This window comes from Erythrolamprus reginae, chromosome 7 (genome assembly GCF_031021105.1).
Source record: "Erythrolamprus reginae isolate rEryReg1 chromosome 7, rEryReg1.hap1, whole genome shotgun sequence".
In the NCBI taxonomy this organism is placed as follows: Eukaryota; Metazoa; Chordata; class Lepidosauria; order Squamata; family Dipsadidae; genus Erythrolamprus; species Erythrolamprus reginae.
In genome coordinates, this window is record NC_091956.1 from 16,339,829 (window position 1) to 16,352,210 (window position 12,382).

The window sequence follows — 12,382 nt, forward strand, 5'->3', positions numbered from 1 at the left end:
GGCCCCACAGAGGCTTCTCCCCACCTTTTTTGACCCTGTTTCCTCTTAGGAGATTCCTAGAGAAGCCCTCTGTTCTTGAGTTGTAAATGCAACAACAGGGGAATTGTACTTTCAGATTAGCGAGATTAATGTCGGGATGCCAGGTTGATCAGACAGGAAACACGACTCGATTATCTAATTCTACTTTATTATAAATCTACACCAGCAGAATCTCTACATGATGATTCGCCTCATGAAAGAGCTTCCATTTTAACCCGAATTGTCCTTCCACTCCCAAATCCACTTTGGAAGAATGTTCAAGAATACCTTCTTTGCCCCTACGGAGAACTGACATTTAACATAGAAACATAGAAACATAGAAGTCTGACGGCAGAAAAAGACCTCCTGGTCCATCTAGTCTGCCCTTATACTATTTTCTGTATTTTATCTTAGGATGGACATATGTTTATCCCAGGCATGTTTAAATTCAGTTACTGTGGATTTATCTACCACGTCTGCTGGAAGTTTGTTCCAAGGATCTACTACTCTTTCAGTAAAATAATATTTTCTCACGTTGCTTTTGATCATTCCCCCAACTAACTTCAGATTGTGTCCCCTTGTTCTTGTGTTCACTTTCCTATTAAAAACACTTCCCTCCTGGACCTTATTTAACCCTTTAATATATTTAAATGTTTCGATCATGTCCCCCCTTTTCCTTCTGTCCTCCAGACTATACAGATTGAGTTCATGAAGTCTTTCCTGATATGTTTTATGCTTAAGACCTTCCACCATTCTTGTAGCCCGTCTCTGGACCCGTTCAATTTTGTCAATATCTTTTTGTAGGTGAGGTCTCCAGAACTGAACACAGTATTTACTTCAATCCGTTTCCACAATTCCATCCGTACCCAACTTACTGCCTCTACTGGTGCTGATGCGCCCATAGCTCTGGGCGACTGGCGGGCATGTGCATGCATCAGAGCAAGATTTGGCTTCTGCTCATGGGTGTGACAAGGCGTGTCTGGGTGTGCACGATTTCTGCGCATGCACAGAAGCAAAAACAACACCCCAAATCACCAAAATCTCTCACATGTGCATATCCTCTCGCAATATTTTGCTTCCTGCGTATGTGCAGAAGCAAAATCATGCTCCGACGTCTGTGCTCGCCCACCAATCACCCAGAGCTGGGTGCGCAGCTCCATTTCCACTACCATTGCGGCGTTCCCACTGTTCCGGTAGCAACGCAATACGGCTATCGATGCATTTTCTTCATGACGTTTTGGTTGGCCCACTTGAGCTGGAGATGTTGAGCCAGATCATTCCGGCCAATTTTGCAGAGGTAACGCGAGAGTAGCTTGAGCTTGTCGGCGGACCTTGGAAGACTCCGTCTCCAGAAGCACAGAAGCTCATAGATCTGCTCGGTGAGGTTATCTGGACACTTCAGTCTAATAAATTGAAGGGTGCTTCGGTGGAGAGGCAGGTATTGCGCAAGAAGGTTGGCGTTCTCTTCCGACAGCTCTTCTGACAACCAGTACAGCAAGTTGTCCCACGTGACCTCTGCTTGTCAAAATATTTATAAAGAGAGGGAATTGAAATAGATAAATAGTTAAAAGCTGTAAAGGAAATACAGTTTAACTTAATTAGATATAAATGAAAGTCTAACATTTAGGGAGTTTACTGTAGAATTGTTAAAGGGGTTGTTACCTGTTTTATAAGTGGGTTGTTTTGTATTGTGTATAGGTTTGTCTTTATCTTAATGTTTTTAATGTTTTTTAATACTTATATTTAATTAAAATATTATTTTTAAATAATGTTAATGCTAATAATTCTAATAATTCTAATAATTCTAATTCTAATAATAATAATAATAATAATAATAATAATAATAATAATAATAGCAAAAAAGAAAGTATGGATCATCGACATTGCAATCCCAGGAGACAGCAGAATTGAGGAGAAGCAGCTAGACAAATTTGCGAAATACGAAGATTTAAAAATCGAACTGCATGACTCTGGCATAAGCCAGTGAAAGTGGTCCCAGTGGTCCTTGGCACATTGGGCGCAGTGCCAAAGGATCTCAGAGGACATTTCAAAACCATCAGAATTCACAAAATCTCCATCTATCGATTGCAAAAGGCCACTTTACTGGGATCGGCACACATCATTCGCCACTACATCACGCAGTCCTAGGTGTTCTGGATCAGGCTAGAATCGGCTGACTGGTAATCTTCAAAATATAACATTCCTTTTATTTATTCTACTTCAATCCTCGTAATTTACAGCTCCGGTACGGAGAAAATGCTTTCAACTCTTTCAGACTAAATACAAGGTTATAAATCTCTCTAATTAATAAGCTGTCTACTTAGAAACATTTTCTTATCTCTGAGCTGATTTTTGCTGTTAAAAAGCAGTAGATCATGCAAATAGAAACACTCACTGATCTGGGAGAGAAGACATAAATCACCATTTTGGTTGATTTCATTTTGACAAAAGTGTCTTCTTCTTCTATTCAATTACAGAAGTGATGTAATTATTAATTAACGAACACACTCTGAAATAGCATATCAAATCTTCTTCCCTCCAATTTCTTCCATTCTTTTCTGCAACCTTCTGAACTTTGGGTTTAACCATGGGCTATCTTCTAAATTTGAACTATCAGAAGACAGGCTGTCTCCTTGGATTGCGATGTCGATGATCCATACTTTCTTTTTCTCCACAATTATTATTATTATTATTGTTGTTGTTGTTGTTGTTGTCTGCATGCTTTCATCTGATGGCTGGTCTGCTTCCTCCTCCTCCTCCTCCTCACTAACTTCCCCCACAGCTCTTAAATCAGGGTAATTGACAGCTTCTACTTCATCCCCATCTTCTGAATCTGAACATTCTAAAGCATGACAGGGAACACACACAACACTAGGTGCTTGGGAAGCGCCCAACTGGTGATGAAACATGAAATCCAGCATAGTGATCTCATTTGCTGTGTTGTATTGTTGTTGTTGTTGTTGTTGTTGATGATAATAATAATAATAATTTAGAAAGCACTGAAGACAAAGGAGCACTTGACATGCATTTTGTAATATTCTTAAACTTGTTAACTAACATAGTTACTGTACTTTGCTTTTTTTTTTAAAAAAAAATGATCTATTTTTCTCCCTTTGAAAATAGTGACAAGGTGTAGGAAGTTAGCACCCACCCCTATCCTAGGAAATATTGAAAAGGCAGAATATTATAAATTCCCTAAATAAGAAACATGTTTTTAAAGACAAACTCAGAGCCTCAGCTCCAGAGGTAGGTTCTTCCTGGTTCAAACCGGTTCTATGGAACCAGTAGTAATGTGGTGGCCTGGGTTGCTAGAATTGGCAGTGACCCATGTCTGAACTGGCACCACCATCTCTTTTTTTTGCTTCTGTGCAAGCCTGTGTGCCTGCAACATATCAGGGAGCAAATTAGCAGTGAGGAAAAGGAGAATCCACACCTATTTATCTCCTTCTCTCCACCAGCAGATATTTTGATGCCAACTTATCTACAAGAGAAAGGCTGGGCCAGTTTATCTACAAGACAAAAGACATGGCCCTAAGGATATCATAGGATTAACCCTTACTAAGATCCAAACCAGAAGAAAGCCATTAAGACATAATAAGAATTGTCCAAAGCCCCTTCATTACATCATCACCCAGTAAGATTCAATCAAACCTGGGACTTTGCCCAGGATCTCAAAACCATGTGGTCCTTGTCCACCATTAAACCATCTTTCCAAGCCATCTCCTTGTTTCCAGTGTCTTTCTCCCCACTTGGAACTAAACCCAGATAGGCATTTCTGCCAACAAAGGACTTATCAAACCTTTGCAGACTGGAGCGTGGGACAATTCTTTTCTCTTACTGCTTGTACAGATAGACTGACAGCTTCTAAACATTTCTATAATGTAAAGAGAATGTGTAGGAGGGAATGTCTGGACAATGTTTCCTGATAAGAGAACTACTTTTTAGCACTGTCTGGCATCTGGTTTGTCTCGTGAACTCCAAACAACCTTTCCCCTTATTAACATCTCCAAATTTACATCCCTTCTGGTTTGACATTTTATTTATTTATTTATTCGAAAAATATATTTATTAATTAATTATATAAAAAAAACCGGAGACACACACAGAAAAAAAAATACAAACAAAGACATACAAACAAAGAACATTACGTAATAAAGCATACTGCTTTATGCTATAAGTTACATTGGTATCAGAACTTCTAACAATTAACACAAATGCCATCTGTTCAGCTGGACCTTATTATTTACAGCCTATCCATGTTTTCTTCTGTTTCATTTTCTGGTTTATTATGGACTAAGCTTTTAAAATTAGCTTGTTTCTGTCTCTTTGTGTTTCTTTACCTGGGTTTTATTTTACTGTGAATTAATGGCTTAGTAGAGATCAATGATTACGTTTTGCAACAGTTTATCTATTTATTTAAACCATGATTAAAAGGATTTATAGGATTACTCTTTACTTTTTTCCCCATTTTCTTTTTCCTTTGAATGTGTATGCAATATTAAAGTTTCAAATATTTCTTTTGGTTTAACCAGTCATACGACCTGTCCCAAGTACTATAGAATTCTGTATTGTCTCTATCTTGAAGCTCCTGTGTTAACTTGCTCATCTCTGCTACCTTGTGTACTTTAATTATCAGGTTTGGTGTTGAAGGGGGGGAGGGTTCCTGCTTCCAATTTTGAGTGTACAGTGTTCCCTCGATTTTTGTGGGGGATGCATTCTGAGACTGCCCGTGAAAGTCGAATTTCCACAAAGTAGAGATGCGGAAGTAAATACACCATTTTTGGCTATGGACAGTATCACAAGCCATCCCTTAACACTTTAAACCCCTAAATTACCATTTTCCATTCCTTAACAACCATTTACTCACCATTATTACTGGTACTCACAATTGAATAAGACACTTAGTGATCCTGATTTTTACAAACTTAATTATTTATTAAAGGAAATGTATGCAAGAAAACAACTGAGCTCATTGAGCACCAAGGACCTCTCCTTTTCAACTTTGAGCTACAAATATTCTCCTTTATTGCAACTCCCTAATGTTGTGAGGCTCTTAAATGCACAATGGTACCTCTACCTAAGAACATCTCTACTTACGAACTTTTCTAGATAAGAACTGAGTGTTCAAGATTTTTTTGCCTCTTCTCAGGTAATTGTTGGCATGGTTGCCAAAAGAAAGGAATCTTTATGCATATGTTCTGGGAGTGTGCCAAAGTTCAGAAATTTTGGAAGGAAGTGCAGAATGAAATAAATAAAATGTTAAATATTAAATGGATAATTACAAAAGAAATAGTGATATTAGTTAAACAAAGAGAATTAAGAGACTTCAAAGAAATAAAAACTGCAGCATTGAAAAGCGCTCAAGCGGTAGTAGTATTGGGTTGGAAAGAGTCCAAAAAATGGACATTACAGAATTGGTACATGGTGGATCACATTCATTTTGAAATCATGGAAATAAGATTAAACAGTTTTGATGAAAACAAATTGGAGAAGCTGATGGTACGGTGGAATAAGGTGAAAGATTATATGTTGAGTAGAATTTGTGACGAAAATGTGAAAAATAAACTCCAATCACTCTTTGAATAGTAAACAAATGCAAAATAGAGCTAAGGAAATAAAAGAACATAAACTAGTAAATATTTGAACCCCCTAATTGGTGGTGGTGGGTATTGTCATTCGGGTGATGGGCACATGCACTGTGCACTGTTTTATGTTTGTTTTATGTTATATATCAATGTGCAAAACCAATAAAGATGTGATGTCACTTCTGCGGAGCCGCCCCGAGTCTGCGGAGACGGGCGGCATACAAATCTGATTAATAAAATAATAAATAAAATAAATAAATAAAAAAAAATATTTTTTTTAAAGATTTTTTTGCCTCTTCTCAAGAACCATATTCCACTTACAAACCCGAGCCTCCAAAACTTTAACCGGAAAAGGCAGGGAGAAGCCTCCATGGGGCCTCTCTAGGAATCTCTTCGGTGGAAACAGGGCCGGAAAAGACAGGGAGAAGTCAACATGGGGCCTCTCTAGGAATCTCCTGGGAGGAAACAGGGCTGGAAAAGGCAGGGAGAAGCCTCCATGGGGCCTCTCTAGGAATCTCCTGGGAGGAAACAGGGCCTCCACCCTCACGGTGGTTTCCTGAATCGCATGCATTATTTACTTTTACATTGATTTCTAGGGGAAAAATTGCTTCTTCTTACAAACGTTTCTACTTAAGAACCTGGTCATGGAATGAATTAAGTTTGTAAGTAGAGGTACCACTGTATAGGGTTGAGCTGGATGCCATTTGGGGAGTGTCAAACCTTACCTGATATATCCGTTGAGACTCTCTTTGTGCTTTGTGGGCGGCTGATCAGTTTTTCCTTCTGTTCAGGTGAAAGATATGAAAAGAGAAAGAAATATTACTGGGGGTTATTAAACTATGCAATTTTTGGAGTCCTTTTATGGAGAGCAAAGGAACATTTTGGGATGCAATCAAGGCAGTGGGGGTTGGGACCCCATTGGGGAGGTCAAATAACCATTTCACAGGGATATCCTAAAACCAAGGGAAAAGACATAATTCCCATGGTGTTAGGAACTAAAGCTTCTCTTCTGGCGTCTTGGAGCATATTTTTACAATCCAAATATTGCCCACAAGATCATATGCTGCAACGTCCTGCCTGTCAGTGACTACTTCAGCGTCAACCACAACAACACAAGAGCACACAACAGATTTAAACTTAATATTAACCGCTCCAAACTTGACTGTAAAAAATATGACTTCAGTAACCGAGTTGTCAAAGCGTAGAACTCATTACCGGACTCCATAGTGTCATCCCCAAACCCCCAACACTTTACCCTTAGATTATCTACGGTTGAACTATCCAGATTCCTAACTGGTCAGTAAGGGGGAGTACAAGTGCACTAGAGTGCCTTCCGTCCCCTGTCCTATTGCTCTCCTATATCTCCTATACCTTTCTTCTATTCCTATATCTCTTCTTGTATTGTTTCACTGATATGTTCTATTACTATGTCTTCTCTTCTATTCTTACTTAGATATATTTTACTATGAGTATCTCCTCTATAACCTTCATCATGTATTTTACTATGTGTATATAGATATATACCCACTAAAACTCTCATTGCGTATTGGACTAACTAACTAACTAACTAACTAACTAACTAACTAACTAACTAACTAACTAAACAAACAAACAAACAAACAAACAAACAAACTAATCAGTTGTTTTCAGTGGGGGATGTTCCTCTAATCTTCCTGCCACTCAGTTTAAAACTTTTACCCCTCGCATACTAGACATGAACTGTTTCAACTCCTACCCTCAAAATCTCGCTATAGAGCACTGCACACCAAGACAACTAGACACAAGAATGCCATCACTCTGCTAAACAAATAATTCCCTCAACACTATCAAACTATTTACTAAGTCTATTACTACTAGTTTTTTTCCTCATCATTCCGATCACCCATCTCCTTCTACTTATGACTCTATGCCTGTAACTTGTTGCTTGTATCCTTAAGATTTTTATTAATGTTGATTGTTTCTTCATTGCTTATTTGACCCCTATGACAATCATTAAGTGTTGTACCTCATGATTCTTGACAAATGTATATTTTCTTTTTGTGTACACTGACAGCATATGCACCAAAGACAGATTCCTTGTGTGTCCAATCACACTTGGTGAATAAAGAATTATATTATATTCTCTGTTGGGAAGAATCGGTGCTAGACTTATGGTTGGGGGCCACCACAACATGAGGAACTGTATTAAGGGGTCATGACATTAGAAAGGTTGAGGATCACTGAACTAGAGAATAGTACTATAGATTACTGCTCACCTTTGGCAAAGTCAGGGCCAGTTTGCACAGGAAGGAATCTTGTTCATGGTCTTCTAGCAACAGTGGTTCTACGGTGTTGAAGGCAGAGTCTTTTGCTACTTTGTAAAATAATGCAGTTCCTTTATAATGGGGTGAACTGTAGTTCCCAAATTCATCCACTTCCTTGATGTAAAGAGCAAGGCGTGGTTTTCTTTGAGCATGAAAAGCAAGCTTGTAATTTTTTCCATAGGTGTTCCCGTCATCTGCGCAGGTGTGACATAAATGTTAAGCTAAAACGCAATTATTTTAATTAAAAGAAATCAAATTCGTTCACCCATCGATTGATTTAATTTGACACAAAACCTCCCTTCCTGTTTTGAATCTTCAAAACAATGGTCAGTTTAGAGTGGATTGTGAGATCGAAGCGGCCGCTTCCAACTCAATTTTAACAATCAATATTTTGTTTGAAAGAATTCATAGAAACAATCTCCTCACTCCTTCTACCCCAACTCAAATTGACAATCTAAACAGGATCAACTAAATTCAGACTCCTGGAATTAAGGAAAAACTTCCTAACAGTTGTTGTGAGCGCTCCTTGTCCACCTCAGGTCATGTCAGATTCTGAGGAGGATAAGCCAGGCCCCTCTGGATACCCTGGGCCAGGGGGGTTGCCAGATGAAGCAGAGAGCGAGAATGAGTGAGAAAGTGACTTGAGTGAGCCCGAGGATCCATTAGAGGAGGTTGATGTGACACTGGGGGAGTGGTCCCAGTCAGAGAGTGAGGAAGACATGAGAGTGGAAAGCAATTGGATAGACCCTCGCTATAGAAGAATGCTTCAAAGGTGAGAGGGGTTACAGAGTAAAAGGTATTAGCTTAAAACCTTAGCCTCTTTGAGATGTGATGTCACTTCCAGGAAGTATAAATGAAAAGGATTGTGGGAAATGGGACATGGAGAATCAACGCCGTTCTATGGAAGAAACATGAAAGTGTGTGTGTGTGCTTGAACGAAGCTTTAAAACCATGATTTCTGCTTCAAAAAGACAATCCTTGTTGGACGCTGTGCTAGGGAAAGCTTTGGTGAGCAGAGACATATGTTTAAGTAATTGAATTGGGCTTTTTCTCAGGAACACAGATAGGAATGAGTTTCTGGTGCTCTTCCCAGACATAGATTACAGCTAGCTCTAAAGAGAAAAATGACTGATTCTGTGCTGTTTTAACCCTGTGTTTCATTCATTTATGCTTGATTTTGAATAAAGAGTGGGATTTTATCATAAAGGGGGTGATTTCTGAGTTGGAGTTTGCTCCGGAGGCCCGTGCCCAGAAAAACAGTGAGGACAATTAACCGGTGGACCGGTTTGGCCAAACTGGTAGCATCCCGCTGGTGATGTCACAATGATGTCAGTCCATGGACACTGCCATCTTTTTTTTAAAAAAAATCCAATTTTTGAATTTGGGGGGGGGAGGTTCTTCTGCTTATTCATAGAAGATGAGTTTGTGCAACTGCATATGTGCTACCATCTAGTTTTCAGGGGTTTGGGGGGGGAGGACTTTTAGGGAATTTTAGGTACTGTGCATGTGTGCACATACACAAGGCAGTCACATGGCGCAGGAGGAAGTGAACTGGCAGCAAAGTAAATTAGAACCCACCCCTGCCTGCCATCTAGGTAAAACCTGAAGGTGTAAATGACTCAATGGTGGACATGTCTCAAAGCAAAGGGTTTCTGGAAAATGATACCCAAATGGTTACAGGGGATTAACAGGGATGGAAATAGAATTTACCCTGGAAGGTTTATTACTTGGAATCAGGAAGAAACAATATCCTCCCCCCCAAAAAAATTAATATCTAATAAATCATATAACAATGACTGCAATGATAGGTTATGCACAATACTGGAAAAATAATATAATACCATGGAAAACTTACAGTATTTTTTGGAGTATAAGACATTTATGTTGTACCTAGTAGCTTTGCTCTGTTTATGTAAGCAATTCACTTGAAATACCTACCTGAAATAGTCATTTAGACTTTTAGAGTGAGTAGATAATGGTCATTGGCAGAAGAGTTTAGGTTGAATCATGGTTATCTGACTTTCAGGGTTTTTTCAGTCTGCCAAAGCAAGAGACAAAATGCAAGGGCATGATTCTGCCTGCTTACATTTTGCACAATTAACATACCTCCTTGGTCTTTCAATATTTTAGTGAACAAATAAAGGGCTTGTTTTGTTTATAATTGGGAAATGCGGCATTATGTTTCTCATTCATTAAGGGTTTTTAAATTGTTTTAGTATTAGTTTTAGTATTGGATTTGCATGATGTTTTGTACTATTGTTGTTAGCCGCCCCGAGTCTACGGAGAGAGGCGGCATACAAATCCAATTAATAATAATAATAATAATAATAATAATAATAATAATAATAATAATAATAATAATACCTTTTTCCTCCCTAAAAGAGGCTGAAAATTCAGGTGCATCTTATACTTTGAATGTAGCTTTTTTCCAGGCTTTTTCCCCCAGCCCTAACTTGATGCTAACGATCTTCCCAGCTCTTACCTTGTAAGTTCTTCCATTGTTACTCCTTGCTAATAATGTTTTCCAAGCCCTAACTCTTTGCAAGGCTTTTTTTCATTGCTCTAACTTGCTCCAAATGTTTCTTTCCAGCCCTAACCAGGTGCTAACAATGTTCCTAGCTCTAACTAGCTTGCAAGCTGTTTCATTGTTACTCTTTCTGAATATGTTTTTTTTAAAGCTCGAACCAGGGGATAAAATAATGTGCTGAAGCTGACCAGACTAAGAATGCTAGCCAGATGAATATCTGATAAGCGGATTCTTTTCCCTATTTTCCTCCCCCAAAACAAAGGTGTGTCTTCTACTCCAGTGCATCTTATACTCTGAAAAATATGGTAATAATAAATAAAATGTATAAGGTGTGCAGAAATGGACAGGTTGACAATGGAGATTAATGGATTAAACAACTGAGAATATTAGGAAACGTGGAATAAATGGTATAATCGGATTGAAAATAAAAACAAAACAATATGATACAAGGTGAAAGAACTTATGAAAAAAATAGAATTGTGTAAATATAAAGGATAATGTATACCGTAAAATAGTCATAATGTAAGAGATTGAATGTAAATCTGTGTTAAATTATTGTGATGTATTCTGCTGCACGAATCCCAGCGACCGGTTAGGTCCCACAGGGTTGGCCTTCTCCAGGTCCCGTTGACTAAACAATGTCGTTTGGTGGGACCCAGGAGAAGAGCCTTCTCTGTGGCGGCCCCGACCCTCTGGAACCAGCTCCCCCTGGAGATTAGAACTGCCCCCACCCTCCTTGCCTTTCGTAAAGTTCTTAAGACCCATCTCTGCCGTCAGGCATGGGGGAACTGACACATCTCCCCCGGGCCTATACAGTTTATACATGGTATGTTTGTGTGTTTGTTTGCTTTTAATAATGGGGTTTTTAGTGTTTTTAAATTATTAGATTTGTTCTTACACTGTTCTTGTTCTTGTTGTGAGCCGCCCCGAGTCTACGGAGAGGGGCGGCATACAAATCTAATAAATAATAATTATTATTATAATTATAATTTATATATATTTATTTATAATTATTGTGTTATTGTGAAAAAATGAATAAATAAAACATTTTAAAAAAATGACTCAATGGTTTTCCATGGGCAAAGACTTTTAAGCTGGCATCAAGGCTACCTCCTTTTTTTCTTTTTGGAATCTAGCTGTTGGGCTAAGAATGGTGTCTTGTCAATCCATTGGACACCACCCCTTCCTAAACAAGTGAAATAAAAAGCAGGAGAAAGAGATTTGTTCAAACATCATCTTTAGCCATGTGGCGAAAACAGATAAGCTGGAAATAATGCAGCCAGGCTGTGAGAAAGAGACTGGGCAAGGCCTCTCCCTTAAAAAAAAAAAAGATTTCATTTTCTGATGAAAGTGTTTTTTTTATCTGGTATTAGCCCCTTTCACCCATCAGATAGATGGCAGAGCTGGGGTTTTGTTACAAGCTGATTACACCTTGTTTTTGCAGTGAGTGGGTTGCCTTCTCCATGTGTGTCAATTGTGATTTGCATGAATTTGATTCGTCCTTGATTCTTTCTCATTGTCGGCTGCTTTCATTGTCTTCTCCCTCCCTTTCAGGTGACGGCCACCCCCAAATATAGAAGTAATTAAAATATAGAACAACAATATGGAGGGGGGATGTTCTTGCCAGTTTGGACCAGTTCTATAGAACTGGCAGCGAAAATTTCCCCCCGCTTGCCGAACTGGCAGATATGGGCAGCTAGACCCCCCCCCTAAATGGCTCTCTTAGTGGAACCATAGGTGCCGCCATCTTGTTTTTGACTTCTGCACATGCGCAGAAGCTGTTTTTTGCTTCTGCGCATACACAGCTCAGGTTTTAGCACTGCGCAAAGCGCGTCTATGTCCGCATGGCACAATGCCTTTCGTAAAGTTCTTAAGACCCATCTCTGCCGTCAGGCATGGGGGAACTGAGACATCTCCCCCGGGCCTATACAGTTTATACATGGTATGTT

At 39.0% G+C, this 12,382-nt stretch overlaps 1 protein-coding gene across 2 annotated transcripts in view; it reads right to left on the reverse strand.

Annotated features, from left to right (window-relative positions):
• Nucleotides 1-170: 170 nt before the first annotated feature.
• DTHD1 (death domain containing 1) overlaps nucleotides 171-12,382 on the reverse strand; it is a 42,794-nt gene continuing 30,582 nt past the window's right edge. For both annotated transcript variants that reach the window (XM_070757102.1, XM_070757101.1), the window contains 3 exons: nucleotides 7,859-8,100; nucleotides 6,329-6,386; nucleotides 171-1,533 (listed from right to left, as the gene is read on the reverse strand). In XM_070757102.1, coding sequence (XP_070613203.1) covers nucleotides 1,229-1,533; nucleotides 6,329-6,386; nucleotides 7,859-8,100 — 605 coding nt within the window. In that variant the 3' untranslated portion in view covers nucleotides 171-1,228. The remainder of the gene's footprint in view (nucleotides 1,534-6,328; nucleotides 6,387-7,858; nucleotides 8,101-12,382) is intronic.